Source organism: Salvia splendens, chromosome 21, assembly GCF_004379255.2.
Source record: "Salvia splendens isolate huo1 chromosome 21, SspV2, whole genome shotgun sequence".
Lineage (NCBI taxonomy): Eukaryota > Viridiplantae > Streptophyta > Magnoliopsida > Lamiales > Lamiaceae > Salvia > Salvia splendens.
The window spans coordinates 1,660,683-1,679,579 of NC_056052.1; the positions used below are offsets into that span (position 1 = coordinate 1,660,683).

Here is an 18,897-nt window from a genome sequence, read left to right on the forward strand (position 1 = left end):
TAATTTATCATTAATTTAAGGACTATTTCGTTTGCATCCTTAATTGTTGTTATTTTTTTAAACCATTAATGATAGTTTAATAATGAATTATTAATATAATATCATTAAAATGAAATATATCATATTGGAAATTATACTTGTCCAATAATAATTTATCGCATTTTGAATGACACGAAGTAAATGATTGATAATATATACTACTACGGCTGGGGAAAAATACCGAAATGCCGAAATACCGACCTTATCGTATCGAAAAAATATCAAAAATACCGATTTTTCGGTATACCGCGATTTTTGGTACGGTATGATACATTATTGAAATATTTCGGTAAGGTAAAGGTATGCATTTTTATATACCGCGGCATACTGAAATTCGGTATATACCGTAATTTAAGGTATATACCGTAAAATATGAATATAATAATATATAAAGTATTTTATATATTTTTAAATTATAAAATTTATTGTGAAATACTAATATAATATGAATAAAATATACTAGTATTTAATACCCCGTATATTATTAAAATTACTATAAAATATAAATAGTATTCTAAAAACTCAAATATTCAATTTTCATTGATATTGAAAGTAAGGTATACCGAACTTTGGTACGGCATACCGAAAATGAGGTACGATATCGGTATGAAAATTCTCCATTCTGAAAATAAGGTATACTGAAAATTTTGGTAAGATAAATGTATGATTTTTTCGCATACCGAATTTACGGTAAGGTATATACGGTATGGTGGTTTCAGTAAGGTATACCGTACCTACCCACCCCTATAAACTACTAAGTAGGAGTGTTATTTATTCTTCCTTGAACAAATTTTATATTGTTTGCAATTGTTATTCTTGATTGAACTAATTTGACTAAACAGACCGATAATGGGTCATTTCATCAATTTTTACTTAAAAAACAAATAAAATATCTAAATTATTTTGAATATTAATATATTTATTTTAAATCAGTCAAAGAAAAACTACCAGTTAAAGAAACAAGAACGAAAGAGATTAGTAATAGAATTGTATTTTTAATATTAGCGTGTATAACAGGTGTGATTATATTTATTATACTGTATAAAACAAGGGTATTCATACTATTTTCATCTCCAAGCAAAACTAATTCCTTTTTTGGAAATAAAAGATCAAAAAAGCAAGCAACTAATCTATTTCAATACACATAATTAGTTAACAATTAGTTCAAGATTTACATTGATTTTTCCTCTCTACTTTTCTGACCCATGAATTGTTTGTGGCTGCTGCTGCTGCTGCTGCTTGTTATTCTCCCATTGCTTGATCAAATCTGCATATCCTTGCGCTGAGCTGACAGCGAACTCCATGAGGGCGCTCAGCGCAACGGACATCCCAGCGCACAGCACTCTGATGGCCACCTCAGCCATCTTCTCCGCCGTCACCACCTCCTCTTCAAAGTGCCCTGCATCCACCACCTCCATTTCCCCTCCAAACCTCTTCGATGCACTACCAGACTGGCGGCGTGAGTCCTCCTTCAGCTGCTGTGCGTACAACGAGCCGACACCTGCTGCGAAGAAGTCCATCCCATCGAGCACCGGGGCCCCTTGGATGGCGTCCAGGAACCTGGACCATTCGATGCAGATGTTGAACACAGGCGGGGCGTGTAAGGACCTCCGAGGGGAGAATGGGAACTTTGTTGTGTCGGGGTCAGAGCGGATGCAGCGCAGGAGCCACCCCTTAAGCGCGTGCGCGTAGGATTGTTGAGAAACAATCCATGCATCGAAGCTGGACCTCCAGTTCCTGAGCTCTGTCTCGAGGTTGGCTGCAGAGCGTGTCATTCTGTGTGGTTCGGAAGGTGACATTATCGTGTATCTCCGTGACCCCGACAGCTTTGAAGGTGTTCCAGCCAACAGAATCTTAGCTTCGTCAAGGGTGCTTTTCTGCAGTTGATGACACTCTCCCATCACCTTCCACATCCTTGCTAACCTGCCAATTTAGTCCAACAGTTTTAAGTTCTCACTTCATCATTGCCCCATAAATTCTCTCAAATTACACTATCTGATTAAATGAATCTGAGAAGCAATTCTCTTTGATTACACAACCAGTTTTTGTAAGGAATGTGTTCTGAAACATACCCTTGCACCAATTCTAAGAGCTGAGGCTCCAGTTCTTCATCCCTTAAAGTTTCAATCCTCTTTGAGATAGCTTCAACTGAGTGTATTGAAACTTTTATCTGTGTATCAAGGTCTCTTATGGAAGCCCTTGTCTTGTCCACAGAAATAGGGTCATCGCCTTTCACGTCCTGATTCCTAAGTTGATTGCACTTCTTTTCGTAAGCTCTACGAACACGCTCACAGGCCTGTGTGATAAAAATACAGAAATATTTTACTCATTTGGAACAAGGAAGAATCTAGACTCATTTAATATATAGTACAGAGCAGCTTCTGTAATTCTGAACCTTCAGAGCAATTGTAATAATTGTGTGGTTTAGAATACAGAAAAATTATAATCTGCTACTTGTAAGGCCTGAGCTTGAACACTTAAGAAAAACATATGAAGCAGGTTGACTACTACGAGCAGACTGAATAGATCATAAAGCAATGGGAAAATCGGGTATGAATTGGTGCTTTATAGTTAATGACATGTGATATTGTTAATGCATGAGGTTTGTTCTTGTAAGTCAATATAAATAATGTGCAATATACATTGATTTTGATCATGATGCACATATTCAATAAACTTGGACATAGAGAACTGACAAACATTTTATACTTTGATTTGAAGTTCGACTGGAAGCAGCATTGCTCATTTCAAATCTGATGATCATCTAGGGACATGTCCTAAATTCTTGGTTTAATATCTTTATAAACAATGTTAAGTCCACTTCTAGCAAGATGATGCATTTCAATGTGTTTTCTGGGGGAAACACATGGAGATATATAGCTATAGTAAATATTGAACCCAGCATAATTAGGTGGGTTTTTGGTTTCAGATGCATACCCTAACTTCATTGTAAAGCTTCTTTTCCCAAGCGTACAATCGATCCAAGGTTGACTGGTGACTCCCAGAAAACCTGCAGGAATCGTCAGAGAAGTCACTGCTGCTTTCATAGCCATCATCTCTTGAAGTTGAAGCACTGACCAAACATCTTGATGATGATGATCGAGATGAAGCCGACCTAAATAATGCTACTGGATTTAAAAGCTTCATAGCTGCAGACAAGAAAAAGTAGTAAATTATACATCAAATTTGTAGGAAGCACGTAGTTGATGTGCAGGAAAACAGGTAACTCCTATCACCAATTGTATCACATTAACAAAGGTAAACTCTTAACATAGCCATCAAAACAAACAAACTCAAGTGAGTGCACATTCAGTAAAGCCTCTTATAGCACATGTCGACCTGTGAAAACATTTGATAGTGAAGAATTCATGTATTCAAAAGAAAGAAAAGTATCATCTCATGAACATGCCTACAGTCAACTTGATGCACTAATCTCACAAAACTAAGACCAATATCTTAGAATTACTTCATATCACAGTCATTGTTTCTTAAATTATAGATGCATCACGAATAATGGACTTAAAGTTTTCACATATAGAAGGATGAACTAAAATATTTGGTGCGCAGAATACATTTAACTATGCTTCCAAACGTAGGACTAAAGAACAAATGAAAGAAACCATAAATTCCAATGAAAAATTTACAAGATATTCGAGTATTGTTTTGAACCTGTCACATCGTTGGCTGATGGTGAGTGCTGAGCTCTGCTGGCCTCCAAAATGGAAGACACCTGACTAGCCGCATTGCAAGCGGCTGTGAACTGATCTTCAAGATCCTTTATAACTTCTGCCATACTTGTTGGCCTTCTATTTACATAGACAGTGAAGCCCGGTGTTTCCTCTTTTGATTCACCATCAGCAACAGCTGTTTCCTTTTTACTTAATTGACGCATATTTTGAGCTTTCGCCACTTCTACAGTTTCATGTTCTTTAGATGGTGGTTCTTCCATATGTTCCTCCGATTCCTGCTCTTCCTCAGTCTCAGTTTCAACATCACTGTCACTATCACTATCGTTAACATCTTCTACAACAACATGCTCTCTGTCAAAGTTGCTGCAGGGTTTTACATTCTCTTCTTTACTGCTCATCCTTTCATCAATTTCTTCATATTCTGTTTCCTCTTCTAACTCAGGTATGCCTTCCTCCTCGCGGACTTGTTGCAACCCTGCATTCTCATCGTCCAGCATTGCCTGATCAAGTGCACCCCTGGTAGGATACCCATAGTAATCTAATGAAGAAAAGGGATTCCAGAAGAAATCCCACTGAGATGTTTGAGGCGACGGTGGAGGGTAGTTAGGCCTATTGTTGGGAGAATACTGGAAAAACGAAGAGTTCATGGGAGAGGACTGCATTGCAAACATGCTATCCATTCCAAAACGGTGTATGGGAGAATAAGCATCAACTTTATGAGTTTCTGGTGAATGAGGTGGTCTCTCCTCGACCAAAACATAAGAACTCCTGCCAGGCCTGTAGTAGTTTATTCTATGAGTTTCTGGCGAATGAGGTGGTCTCTCCTCGACCAAAACAGAAGAATTCCCGCCTGACCTGTAGTAGTTTATTTTATAAGAAGATTTTGTTTCAGACTTTATTGGTGCCACTGAGAAGGAATTGGGTGATATGGAGATGAAACTGGGATTTGTTTTCTTCACAGGTGTGAATGTTGGTGTTGCAAATGAATCCAAAGTAAACACACGAGGCCCATCTACATCAATGTATTCTCGAAGTGCAGCAGAGACTCTTCTCATGGCTTGGATATAAGCAATGTGTCCAGATGCAAATCTCATCCTATGCTCAACGGCTTGTTTAATGAATTTCTTCCGATCTTTACAAAGCTGGACCGCCTCTTCATCATCCAACTTCGATATAGAACATCCCATCTCTTGCCTTTGGCTTATCCCTCTCTTAACCACTGTATCCCCTCTAAGAGTTTTTCAGGCTTGAATCGAAATGCAAATCAAAATGAAGCGACTTTCTCGCAATTCCCACCAGATTCATAAGAAATTCCTCTCTCTGAGAAAAAAGAAAGCAAATATGTGCAACATAATTACTAGTAAGCAATGGAAACCAATAACAATCTGTCTAAACAACATCAAAGGACTTGAAAATCCTTTACCTCAAACCCAAGAAAAGGTAATAACTAAAAGGAAATGCAATCCAGACCATCCAAACAGTCCGAAACATAAATTGCAAGATGCAAAGGACGATTTCCAATGTTCTCAAAGCATACTAGCTCCAGAATTTTCAACCAACCAAACATTAATAAAACCAACAAAGACTAAGGTAACAAAAATTGCGGTTTCAATTGAGTTTACCTCGATAGAATGGAAGGCAAAGTTAGAAAATTAGTGTTTCTTCAAAAGCAAGAATACCTATGGGATTAGAAAAAGCATATTTGTGCTAATGTGCAGCAGACAGTCTTTATCAGTAAAGGTGAAATGAGCAAACAGTAAACAAACTAAAGGCCTGAAACAATGCTTCTAAACTCCACAGCACATTGAATCCTATTCAAACTGACATAAAGTCGAAAATCAGATTTATTGGAGAAGATGATGTCTGATTAACTTAAAAAAATTATTTTTTTCAGCTGCCAATGGACATCAATAACACAGAATCGCAGTCTCTTTCAGTAAATTTCACAAACAGGTGGTGAAGAACACAGAGAAATTTCACAAGTAAACTCACGAAAATGCAAAAAACATAAGGCAGCTAGAAATCAACAGTAAGAGTTTAATCTATGAACAAACCACTCTGTGTGTAAATATATAATAAAAAATTTAATCAATTCAGCAACGGAAATGCGCAGGAATGAATTCATCCATTAAACACTAGATTTTGAAGAACTAGAAAGAGACAAATTGCCTCCGAATTGAGAATTGAATGAGGGAACACACGTACCTCAATGCCAAAGTTGTTTCTAGCTAGATTGATCGAAGCTTTTTGTGAGTGAGTGTATGTGTTGAGACTTGAGAGAGAGAGAGAGAGGTGAAAAAAAAAAAGCAACGGTCAAAAAACTGTTTAAAGGTGTAAGGCCGAAAAACAAGCAAATGAAATAAAGCAAAATAAAGGAAAAGCATAATACGACTATACATGAAATGCCCCTTTTATTCTACGAAATTTCGGATATGCCCCTAATATATAATCCATTTAGTTATATATTTTTTTTACGGGATATTGACATCTATTATCACACAACTTTCAAAAAGTTGGGTTTCCCACAAACTTTAAAATTGACAAATATTATCATGACTTTACCTCCCGTTTATTTTTACCACGAATGAAAAAATTCCCACTAATATATTACGATACGGTTTTGTTTTCGTAATTTCTCAACAACAATTTTGAGAGTTTCAAGTTTTTCAATCTTTGAAGATAGTTTTTCTTGAAGCACACCCTCCAAAATTGTTCTCCAAAATTGTTCTTCAATCTATTAAAATAACATGAATTTTTTCATTCGTGATAAAAAATAAACCCGGGGTAAAGTTCATGATATTATTTGCCAATTTTAAAATTCGTGGAAAAAATCTAACTTTTTGAAAGTTTCATAATATTAGATGTCAATATCCATTTTTTTAATTTATTTTTCCATTATTTTAACCGTGAAATATGGCTGTCACTGAAAATGTCTTATACGATCAACATTATGAAAATTTAATGAATCCTAAACACATGAAGTTATGTACATACGCTAGTTTTTGTGGTGTTAAATTATATTATTTCCATAATTAGGAGTCTCCTTTTTTTGTTCATAAGTTTTAAAATATATTAATTGAACATTTAATTGAAATGTAAATTATGATGATATATATTGAGCCAAAAAGGTTAGTAGTAATTGTAATTTTTTGTTTAATGTCATATTTTTACTAAGAATTATATTCTTATTTTTAAATAACCATTTTATGTCATTTTTAAACTCTAATGAGCAATGTGAACACATGATTGGTACAATACTCAAAAAAGGATATAACTATAAGGATGGGTATAAAAATTGGCACTATGAATGCTTTTCAATGTTCATACTCTACCCATCGATATCTCTACCTTTATTCTAAAAATATTATCATCCAAGTTCTAGATAAGATAATACCACTTCTAAAAAGTTTTTTTTTTTCATAATTTTGGAATAACCGACCCTAAGAATTATAGTCTTCTAGAAATCCCATTTCTCGTTCTTTACACCTTTTTAGTTTTTGTTGGTCGCATTAAATTATACTACAAATTATTGTATTTGAAACATCCCATTTGTTGTTTCTTTACTCTAATTAGTTTGTGTTCGTGGCATTTAATTAATGAAATGGGATGGCTAAAGAGGGTTTTGGAAGAGGATAGCTTAATGGAGGTGTATTCCTAAAGTTTAATAAAAACAAAGAAAGTGACCATAAAGTAAAAAAGAATAATGCCATTGCAAATATAACAATAATGCCATTGCAAATATAAATTAAATGAATGAGCCGCATTATTGATTTATTTTAAATGACTCAATTTGTAATAAGAAATTAAAATTTTCATTTTATTTTATAAGGTTGTCTAACATTCAACTAATAAAAGATAATGAATTAGAGGTTATGGAGATTTATAATAGTATTTCACCAACATCCTTCCCTTTGAAATAGAGCCGGCAATTTTTGACACGACACGGCATGAAATTATTGGGTTGGGGTCAAGTTTTATTAGGTCCGTGTCCTTATCGGATGCATACACACACTTTACATATACACACTGTGGAACGGAGGGAGTAGTTATAAAATCGAGCACCTTCACACAATGCACTCAAAAACACACAATCACACACTAAACATACGGTTGCATGCATACACACACTTTACATATACACACTGTGCACACATGCGGCACAAATTAAATTTTGCAAATTCATATCATCTCAATTATATCTCATTTTTATCGAATTAAGGATTTCAAATTAAAGTATATTTTAATTCCTTCAAATTCTGTTTCATAAAATTATAATTCCAATTCAATAACTGATTAGATCCTAAAATATTTTTTCATATAGTCCACGACAAACACGAAACCATAAAACATCATACTTTCCATTTTCCGAAACAATCGAGAATTCCACCAAAAAACCCAAATAAATGGCATGATTTTACTCATAATCAAAATCAAACACAAAAGCAAATTTCAAAACATTAATCCCCAAGAACAAAATAGGAATCTCATTAAAAACCCAAAAACACTGCAAAATTTTTAAAAAAATGCATGGAATGGCTTGTTGAGGAAAGATCCATCTCTAAACATGGGGCCAATTCGGCGACTCGAAGCAGTGCACGATAAAATCATCGAGGCTGTAGTCGCGAAACCTCTCCTCGTCCCGGTCGAGGAGGGTGAGGATATTGGAGACGAGGATGGATTCGCACGGGAGCGTGTAGGCCTGAGGGGTCAAGTGGCCGAACATGTTGTTCCCTTGCTCGATGAGCGCCTGGAACACCGGGAGGGCGAGGTACCCGTACGGGATGTTCATGTTGCGACGCTCGGGCCCCACGTTGATCCCGAGCACGGAAGTGGCCGATATGCTACCATCCGAGGCCCAGGATGAGGAGGAGTCAGAGGAGGAGTCGGAGTCGGAGTCAGAGGAGTAGTAAACGCGCTTCGATTTCCAGCGGTTGAAGATTTTCTTCAACCGTTTGATTGGCTTCATCACCTTCTTCTTTAATTTCTTCATCACTGACGCCATTACAGAGAAGGAGATAGTTTTGAGATCGAAAATGAAAATGGGAATGTCAATATATAAGGAGAGTGGTTAATTAACCACATATTTATCAAAATATAGAAATGTTTTGGAAACAATTCACTAAAATTGGTATGGTTAAAACTAAAATGAGAAATGTTTTGTTATATGATTGATTTATGTGTATTTTGTCTGTGAGTTGTGCTTTTAGTTAAGATTTTCATTTTTTTTTGTAGATAAGAAATTTTGGTCAGTTCAGTTGCGATAAATTTTGGAGAGTCAATAAAATTTTTGGGTTGTGAATAGATGTGTAACTGATTTAGTTTCCCGGGATATATTGAGTCAATCACAAACTAACTTATGCAAAAATTAGTGATTAAAAGGAATGATTTAAATATCAATTTATTACTCATTCAATTATCCAACAAAATAGTTAATCCAATGATTGACTGAACAACACTTTGTGATTCAGCAACTAACAAACATAGATATTTGTACTTTTTTTCATATACATAACAGCATTCTTAAATTTTGGAAAAAAAGACACGTTCGACTTTTACAATTCGATTAACGATTTCTAAAATCATGGATTTTATTTATAGAATAGTTTTATTTAACGAATTTTAATTTGTGACAGAATAGCATGACCTTAAGCTTTGACATGTAACTGACATTTAAATTATAATTTTAGTTGATTTTTAGAATTACTCTTGACATAATTGTTAAGTTATAGTAAAATTTTAATTTAATTTAGAGAGTTTGAAAGCTATTCGTATACTTCTAAAATTGGGTCAAATGAAACAGATCCACACTCAGCGCAGGCCTATGACATGACCCGCTGAGCCCAACCAAGTGCAAACCCAAGTAAGGCCCATAATTACAAATTTTGTAACTATTATAATTATTTCTTCTCTAATTTTAATAATATTTTAATTATGTTTATCCTAAATGTTTACACTAAGATTATTTTCGGGAGAGATGAAATTTAAAAAAATTTAAAAATTGCACCTTACTCATTGAAGTGGCCAAAAGCAGCCCCTACATTCCATTATTTAAATCTCAATACCAAACAGCCTGAATAAATTATTCAAGTTGATGAAAAAGTTAATACTATTCCCTTTTGTGAGAAATGTGAAACTACAAAACAAAAAAAAACAGTCACGGGTTCCCACAACTACATCTTTATATCAATAAAAATCAGAGCTTTTTGAGGAAATTCAGACATCCATTTTTCCACTTTGTTCTACTCCATTTCCAATGGCTCATCCACCAACTCAATCACTAATTTTCTTGATTGCTTCTCTTCTCATCTCTTCTCTCTACACTGTTCAAGTTCATGCTCTCAACATCGGCCTTCAAGCAAATCCCGGACTCAGCTTGGTAAGTCGCTTCCCCTCGTTAATTAGATGCTACACCCGATGAAATATATCGATAATGAAATTAGTAGACATCTATGGTCCAATTCATTACATATATGTCTATAATTTCTTCAATTTGTTAATAAATCTACCTATTGCAGTTCAAAGAGTGCAGCAAAACATGTGAATCAATGTTTTGTGACGGTAATTTTTTCTTTTTCGATTAATAATTAAATTTCCTTTTCTCTTGATTCTTATAGTCACATTTTTTTAAAATATTTTTGGTAATTTCAGCTGCTCCATTTTTACGATATGGGAAATATTGTGGGCTGTTATACACTGGATGTCCAGGGGAGAAGCCATGTGATCGATTGGACACTTGTTGTATGAATCATGATCAATGCATTTCAAAGATGGGAAGTAAGTTCTTCAATTTTGTCAATTATTTGTTCGATAAATTAATTAAAGATCGATTATTTCATTTAATCATAGTAGGTAGAAGTATTTTATGTCTTAAAATTGACTGTGGTGTTGATGGTGACCTCTCACCTTAATTAAGTGATGTTTACTTCATCTCATGCTAATACAAGATATAACTTGTAAAAAAGAATTAGATATATGTGTGAATTAGCCTAGCCGTCTAGTTGTAGAGTCATTATTGCTTGATGTCAAAGGTTTCGGATTTGAGCCAGGTCGCAACTTTTAAATAGAAAAGAAGAAGATTTAGATATTTTGGCCATTAAAAGTAATTTACCATCAAACCCTTCGGGCATTGGTGACGGGCTGTAATTTCGGGGTCGGACCGCTCCAAATGTTTGGGGCCGGGATTGATATGCGGTTCCATGTGTTGCGCGGAGGGCTAGGGTCCGGGACCGGGCCTCGGACCCTCTCTGGCGTTGTGAGTCCGAGGCTAATATGCCTTCCGGTCTTGGACTCCGTTACATTTGCGGGGTGCCGGGCTGGGCCAGGCCACAAATGATTATTTTTATTTGTATTTTAGAATTTATTTTTTATCTAGAAAATTTATATTATATAGTTTTTGTTATTTAATTAAAGTAATTTTATGAAAGATGAATCAAGTGATTTTAATGTAATAGTGAAATTTTTAGTTGTGGAATGATTTGTGGTTTAATTCGGGGTATAGATTACTAAGAGTTTTGGTTTCACACAAAATTAGAAGGAAATGATAATGTGTCAAGTTCTACCCTAATTTAGGATGTGGGAGGAATACAGATTTCCCAAGTTGGGATACTTTCTCTGTTCATAATATATCATTAATTTTTATTAAAATCGCGACGGACCTCTCTGTGCCTATTTATTTATTTATTTGGGATGAAAAATTATGATTATCCTTTTAATTTGTAAGATAATACTCCATAATGATTGATGGGTGCAGACGATTACTTGAGCCAACAATGCAACAAAGAATTCCTCAAATGTGTGGATTCATTCAAGAAATCGAGAGCACCTTCATTCAAAGACAACACTTGTGATGTTGATGATGTTATCAAATCCATTAACAATGCCATGAAAGCTGCTATCGTTGCAGGAAGAGTTTTTGGTAAACCTTAAATAACAACAACGTTATTCTTGTGTGACCAATTTCGATCCCATTTTTCAATTCTAGTTTATAATTATTCACTATGTATGTTTGTTTGTGCAAGGATAAGATTTGGCTTCTTGTTTAATCAGTTTGTTGGAGTTTGTTAACTAGCCAATTTAACTAGCCGCGGCACCCCTCCGGCTTGCAATAGACCAGCCGGCCGCCGCGGCTGGTCTATTGTGGACACTCTTAAATTTCAAAATCAACAAAAAAATATGAAAGCTTAAGAAACAAACAATGTGTAGTACTCCCTCCGTCCCACATAATTTGTCTCATTTTTCCATTTCGGTCCGTCCCACATAATTTGTCACATTTCACTTTTTACCTAACTTGTCTCATTTCACTTTTTTTAGTGGACATCATATTCCACTGACTCATTTCTACTCGCATTTTATTATAAAACTAATATATAAAAATAGGACACACTTTCCACTAACTTTTTCAACTCACTTTTATTACATTTCTTAAAACCCATTTCCGGTCAAAGTGAGACGAATTATCCGGGACATAGGAGTACATGAAACCAAACCAAACCAATCAATCCAACACAACTAGTTTCTCATACTTTTTGCCAGCAATTGCTGCATCCATCACCGCCACCGGATCCTCTATTCCTCCCTCTTCTAGAAATATTTTCATCAAATTCTTCGAGTATCCACTCACTAGCGCCACCCCTTTCTGGTTCGCCATGGCCGGCGTCGCCATCGAATCCCTTAGATTCCAAAACACAATCTCCGGCACACATTTTCCGTATCCCTTCTCCGTAAACTTCCTCACTATCGCCTCATAATCCGTCTCCCATGGATTCGCCGACTCCTGATCGAATTCCATATCACTGAACACAAACAACCTCTTTATCATCTCCTCCGCCTTCAGCTTCCCTTTCAGCGCCACTTCAAGTATCACATCAAACACCTTCTGGAAATCAGTGTTATACCCCCAATCAATTCCGATACTAAAATCCCTAGCGCCATCGATACCTGCATCGGAATCCCTTGCATACTCCCCGAAACATCACAGATTGCTAGGCAATTGCTCAATTTCCCAATCTTCGCCACGTCATCCACCATTCTCCTCCACTGCAGCTCCGCCACTTCGCCTTCGTCGTCACCATTCAACGATTTGATTGTCTGGTGAGGAAGCAATGCGCCGGCGGCAATCATGGCTTTGCCCGATCTTACTCTCCCGAGATACTCTTTAAACCTTTCTCCATCGTGCTCGTAAAACTGAGACGTGTAGTTTTTCATCGCCACGGAAGCTACTCTTTTATAGGGAAGAGATTCCCAATCGTTGGCGCCGATGTAAACCTCCGGCAGCTGCAACGCCTTCCTAAGCGGCACGAGCACCCCCTTCCTCAGCCGATCCCTCACCCGATACGCGTAATGCGCCTCCTCCACCCCTTCATACTCTGGAAACTCCGTCACCGGAAACACCTTCTTCGCCATGGTCTCACACAGCAGCGTGATTCTGTCGAACGACGAATCGAGAGAGGGGCACCACTTCGCGGCGAGGTCAACAGTAGTTTAGTTTCCTAGCACCACAATGTGCTCAGATTGTTCTGATAATTCGAGCATATTGTTGTGCTTGCAAATGTTTGCATTATGAGGCGATTAAGTTATTTTTTCAAGCACTTTGGTGATTTTTGTGAAATCTATTTAAATATTGGGGCAATTTATTTAGTTTTTGTTGCTGATTTTTATTATTTGTAAAATCAATTGAATATTTTGACTGTAGGCTAACTAATCAATAAAATTTTACGAAACTCAGTCTTATCTGTACATTAATTAAAATGAAAAGTATAAATTGCAGAACCCTAAATATGTACTTTTAGCAAGCTGTGTCACTTAGATTATCACATTATCACATCATCTAAAATTCTAAACTAATTGAATTTACGTAAAAACTAAAAAATCACTTCATTATATTAATACATGCAAGTGTTGAAAAATTATAATAAAATAATTATAAAAATTGAATTTTTGTAATTTTAAATTATATTGAGCTTGTGGAAGCTTAATGAATATGGAAAAAGACCGAGGATTGAAGTGCAAATACTTGAGCTCACAGGAGTGAGTTGTAACGGTATTTGTTTGAATCCAGTTTATCCAAGGGAACGGTTTTGATGTATGAGATCGTAGCAAATCGGCAATAACAACGTACTAATTTTTACTACTAAGTTTTAAGTTAAAGAGAAAATTCGAAATTGATTTGTACTTGCCATATTAGCTGTCAATTATCCTTTTACTAAAATAAGAAGATAATAGTATAGTATTAGTAATTATAAAAAAAAAATTATAGACGTTCTTACGAAAGTAGGTATTCTCTTATTCTTTTAATTTAGCAATAATTAAAATTCTAATTTGTATATTTCATAAAGATAAACTAACTAGATTTTCGGGACAAATTAACTAGATTTCAGTTAGATATGATAATTAAACTATAGATATTGTCACACCAAAATCAATAACTAATTTTCAGTCTAACACATATTTTTCGTTTCATTGAGTTCTAGTAATTAAGAAAAGGACAATAAGCCATCTATATAAACTAACCAAAATTAAGCTATAGCGACAGATTTTGAGATTAATTTCTCAAAATTACCCAATGCCTAATTAATTAGGCCTCTCGCCAAAGCTTCTTTTCGATCATGGCGGATTACGGTCTCCCCGAAAATCCCTTCGATTTCGAAAACCGGAACGGGCAGTGGGATGACGAAGTTGAAGTTAAATATGACTACGTGATTCTGAACGTGATCAACCGAGGTTCCTTCGGGGTGGTTTACCAAGCCCGCGACACGAGAACCAAGGAGACCGTGGCGCTCAAGGAGGAGCTCCGAGGCCTCACCCGCTCAACCAAGATGGAGATCGGAATCCTCGAATTCCTCCAGCCCCACCCCAACATCGTCGGGTTCAAGAGACCCTTGTTGGCCAACGGCCGCATCTTCGTCGTGATGGAGCACGTCGAATCCGACCTAAAAACCCTAAGGGAGCAAATGGAGAATCCCTTCCCGCCAAAATTAATAAAAACCCTAATTTTTGAGATACTAAAGGGCGTGGCGTACCTCCACGAGAATGGGGTGATGCATAGGGATCTCAAGCCGGCCAACGTTCTCTACGGGAGAGAGGGTAGGGTCAAGATCTGCGACTTTGGGCTCGCGGCCGATGTTAGACTTCCCTGGGGCCTGGGAGTGGGGACAAGGATCTACAAGGCCCCTGAGACTCTATGTGAATGGGAAGGGTGTACGGATAAGGTCGATATCTGGTCAGTGGGGTGCATGATGGCGCAATTTGTGTTGGATGCGCCCCTCTTTCATGCGCGGTCGGACGAACATCAGCTTGAATGCATACAGGATGTGCTCTGCGGCCGGACCAACCTAATAGAGCTCATAGTGTCTATTTCAGGGGAGACCATGCTCAGTCAATCGGGATTGAATTTGCTTAAGAAGCTTCTCGCGTACTACCCGTGCGAGAGGATATCAGCCATAGAGGCTCTCGAACACCCTTGGTTCACTGAAGATTGAACAAAGTGTCTAGGGTTAGGAGTGAAGCATTTTCTTTGTTTTGGGCCTAGCCCGTCTTGTGTGCCTATTTATATAGAAGTATACAACACAACATTGATGAACCACGTAAATCTGTGTCTCTTTACGTTTTTATTTGTTTCGATTACTAAATTGCCTCATTCTATCGTAACAAAAATAGTGTGAAATCGTCGTTGTTAGACTTCAAATTTTTAGCAATGACTTCAAATTTAATTTAATTTCCATAGAAATAAAATATTCTAGATTTTTATTGTAAGGTTTTACATAGTAAAAAATTATTAGACTCATGGAAAAGAGTAACACAAAGTTTTTCTATAAGGTTTCTAAAAAAAATACACAACTCTATTTACCTGCAATCAATTATTCCACTCACACAGTTTAATAAATTGCCCAGTTGCTTGTCTGTTAGCTTTCACTTATTCTATCTCGAAATTTACTTATTTTTCGCTAAGTGTGGTCCAGTTTGTTTGCCTTAATTTCAAGTTCGTTTATTCTCAACTAGTTTCCACTCTAGTCTAGTCGTTTATATTTCATACTCACTCTGTCCACGAAAAATACTCCCTCATAAGAATTGACATTCAACTTGCCATATGCTAATTAATATTCTCTCCGTCCCGGCCTATGTGAGACCTATTCCTTTTTGGCACAAGTGAAACATTTCCTATGTCGGCAATTATCAACGCACTTTTCTCTCATACTTTATTCTCTTAAAAGCATCCCCAATAAGGCCCTAAGAAAATAGCTGTAGTCGTGACTGATTTTGGGGGTCATTGCAACCTTCAAATTTTTTGGCCACTGCAAAAATAGGCGCTGCGGCGGCGGACGGCCGGCAGCGTGACTGTTTTTGGGGCTTTATTGCAAGCCATTTTCAGCTGCAATGCGGCGGAAATCATTTTTTTTCTCAATTTTAATACATTATTCATACTCAAAATACCTCCATTCTTCTTCTATTTAATGTACAATTTTTTATTCAAATAAAAATATAGGAATTTTAATTTAATTAAAATATTGTCATTATTATGTTTTTTAAATTGTATTGGCATATGTGATTTGTTTAATTATAAATTGAAAATGAAAAAACAAAATATTAAAAATGACAAAATAAGTTGTGGTTGATTTTGGGCTGTCGTATTGCAGTTGTTGTGACTAAAATAAAAATGCTAACATGATAGGGGAAAAATGGATTGTGGTGGACTTTTAAACTGATTTTTGGGTCTTTTGTTTTTTGTTTATGCCCTTATGATCATACTTCATTTTCTATTTTACTTTATTGCCGAAAGCCAAATCATTCACTTACTTTATTCTCTCATATTTTATTTGTAAACTCACGTGATTAAAAAAGAAAAATTTTTAGCTGCTTCAGATTCTCCAAATCTTAACAGCCGGGCTTTGCTCTTCTTCAAGAAGCTGATGAGTTTTTCGCCTGAAATAATTGGCCGCCTTTCCTTCTTCAAATCGTTCACCAATTGCAGCTTCATCTTCAAGAATCTGCCTTAGATAATAAGCTTTCCTTTTCTTTGTCGATTTTCTCATTCGCGAATCTGTACTCGGCACCACGTGTTTTTTGTCAAACAGATTCGAAATATTTCGTAAATGTAACTTCATAGCCAAATAACCAGTGAAATCTCCCTACACAAAAATAAGGGATTCATCGGAGAAAGTTGTGCTGATAAGAAACATGGAATGCAGAAGAGAATATTCGAGGGGCAAATGTTGGAAAGAACTTTTTTATCTTGACACAACATAAAAATATCGGAGGTGCAGGCTCTGAAAAGGTAACTGCTGTAAGTGGGAATAGATACATGGGCCTCGTTCATTTCACGGGCCCGACAGTTTGTACTCATGAGTATCAAACGTTTGAGTTTGACCAGAAACAAGCCATTTTCTAGGCTATACATGGGTATCAAACGAACCCTAAATGGTATTAGAGCCATGGGAAAAGAGGAGTATCTATGGTAACAAGATAAGGAGTATCCCTAACAATATTCTTGATTCATATGATTTGATTCTCCATAATTTTCTCTTCATTCTAAATTTATTATCTAATTACTTGTTTATTTTATTCAGCCCACTATTTTATTTGCACTCCACTTATTTCAATAAATATTTATTCCTTAATCTTCGTGGCCAAGAGAAACGACTCAACACTAACGGGACAAAGATAGGAATATACTAGAGCGTTAATTGTAGCATTTACCTGTCCTTTTTACTCTTAGTTAATTCTTGTAATCCTTTTCTTTTAGAATTTCGATTTGCCGTCTCATAAATTATTTCAGGTTTTCAATAAATTTCAAAGAATGACATTGTTTGAGTTTCTTTCTTCCTCGTCGTCTCCTTCTTCTCCTCCTCCTCCTCCTCCTTCTTCGCTGCTGCCAGCCGCGGTTGCCCCAGGAGCATCATCATCCAACCCTAGGCGATGCTCAATCCGAGTGATGAGCTTCTAGTATATATTCCTGATGTACGAGTCATCGGTGGCTAGGTATTTGCTGCAGACGTCCTGCAGTTGTTGCATCAACTGCACATCGAGGTTCTCCCTCAATACCTCGTGGGGACCATGAACCATGGGCTGTGCGAATGGGGAGGGCTGCGGGATGCGCGATCCAGACGCGGCCGACGATGGGCGGGAGGTACTTCTAGCCCCTCTGGCCTGCGGATAGAGGCCTGTTGTCCCGGGGGGCCGTCTTCGCCTAGTGTGTGTAGCGGCGGGCTCTTCGACTTTCTCGTCATTCTGCTCGAACGAGTGCGAGCCGCTTCCGCTACTGTAGTCCCTGGCAAGGTTGTGTCTTGTACGCTTCGGCCAAGGAGCTCCAATGACCTCTTGCACGCAGATGTCCTTGAATTTCGGACAATCCGCGAGGACTAGAACTCCTCCCACATTGTAAACTTCGGACCTCCTCAGCGACTCCGCCTTGATGGAGATGGACGTCTTCAAGTCCCTCCCACGCCTCGTGATGGAGTATGTAGAATCGGACCTCAAGAAAGCGCGGGAAAAAGTGGATAATCCCTTCCGCCAAATTTAATAAAAACCCTAATTTTTGAAATACTAAACGGCGTCGTTTTTCTCCACGACCAGGGCTTTGTGCACAGGGATCTCAAGCCGGCCAACATCCTATTCGGGGGAAAGAATAGGGTTAAGATATGCGATTTTGGCCTCTCGGCCCGGCTTGAGTCCCTGTGGGGCGGTGGGGTCGGGACGATGTTTTACAAGGCTCCGGAGATTCTTGATGATTCAGACGCGTATACGAGTGGGGTGGATGTTTGGTCCATGGGATGCATGATGGCGGAGTTTGTGTTGGATAAGCCCCTTTTTCGCGGGCGGTCGGATGGTCAACAACTTAAGTGCATACGTAGGTTGGTCTGTGGCCAGACCAACCTAGTACGGATGTACATCATGTCTAAGTCTGCCTCGTTATTAGGCTCGACGAGGCTCAGTGAATCGGGATTGGATCTGCTCAAGAAGCTTTTGGCGTTCGATCCGTCAGATAGGATATCAGCCAGAGACGCTCTCAATCACCCATGGTTAGAGGAGTTTGAAGATTGAAGATATTTTGCATGTTTTCTCAACTTACAATGTGTGGAGATATAATTGAACTATTAATCAATATATACTACAGGTTTAGAATTACTCTTCATCAGTGACATTGTGCTCTTTTGTTTTATTTATCCTGCTTATT

The 18,897-nt window shown here is 37.2% G+C and overlaps 5 protein-coding genes and 1 pseudogene across 6 annotated transcripts; 3 read left to right on the forward strand and 3 right to left on the reverse strand.

Moving 5' to 3' along the window:
• Positions 1–1,040: 1,040 nt before the first annotated feature.
• On the reverse strand, positions 1,041–6,059 carry LOC121783633 (protein ROLLING AND ERECT LEAF 2-like). 2 transcript variants are annotated; one of them, XM_042181770.1, is made up of 5 exons: positions 5,934–6,059; positions 3,709–5,048; positions 2,977–3,188; positions 2,112–2,335; positions 1,041–1,962 (listed from the first exon to the last, which is right to left on the reverse strand). In XM_042181770.1, exons 2-5 carry the CDS (start codon positions 4,913–4,915, stop codon positions 1,230–1,232), a joined length of 2,376 nt encoding a protein of 791 aa, XP_042037704.1. In that variant the 5' UTR covers positions 4,916–5,048; positions 5,934–6,059; the 3' UTR covers positions 1,041–1,229. The 2 variants fall into 2 exon arrangements, with proteins under 2 accessions (XP_042037704.1, XP_042037703.1); XM_042181769.1 differs by lacking the exon at positions 5,934–6,059 and adding an exon at positions 5,152–5,916.
• A 2,227-nt stretch (positions 6,060–8,286) lies between these two features.
• LOC121785264 lies at positions 8,287–8,730 on the reverse strand. The gene has a single exon (XM_042183653.1). The coding sequence runs from the start codon at positions 8,728–8,730 to the stop codon at positions 8,287–8,289; it is 444 nt and encodes a 147-aa protein (XP_042039587.1).
• A 1,090-nt stretch (positions 8,731–9,820) lies between these two features.
• On the forward strand, positions 9,821–11,770 carry LOC121783492 (phospholipase A2-alpha-like). Its single transcript, XM_042181581.1, has 4 exons — positions 9,821–10,104; positions 10,244–10,286; positions 10,377–10,502; positions 11,479–11,770. Exons 1-4 carry the CDS (start codon positions 9,982–9,984, stop codon positions 11,652–11,654), a joined length of 468 nt encoding a protein of 155 aa, XP_042037515.1. The 5' UTR covers positions 9,821–9,981; the 3' UTR covers positions 11,655–11,770.
• A 452-nt stretch (positions 11,771–12,222) lies between these two features.
• On the reverse strand, positions 12,223–13,130 carry LOC121785265 (annotated as a pseudogene).
• A 1,202-nt stretch (positions 13,131–14,332) lies between these two features.
• Positions 14,333–15,205, forward strand: LOC121785266 (cyclin-dependent kinase G-2-like). The gene has a single exon (XM_042183654.1). The coding sequence runs from the start codon at positions 14,333–14,335 to the stop codon at positions 15,203–15,205; it is 873 nt and encodes a 290-aa protein (XP_042039588.1).
• Positions 15,206–17,784: 2,579 nt separating this feature from the next.
• On the forward strand, positions 17,785–18,764 carry LOC121785268 (mitogen-activated protein kinase HOG1-like). The gene is made up of 2 exons (XM_042183656.1): positions 17,785–17,850; positions 18,297–18,764. Exons 1-2 carry the CDS (start codon positions 17,785–17,787, stop codon positions 18,762–18,764), a joined length of 534 nt encoding a protein of 177 aa, XP_042039590.1.
• The last annotated feature ends 133 nt before the right edge of the window (positions 18,765–18,897 follow it).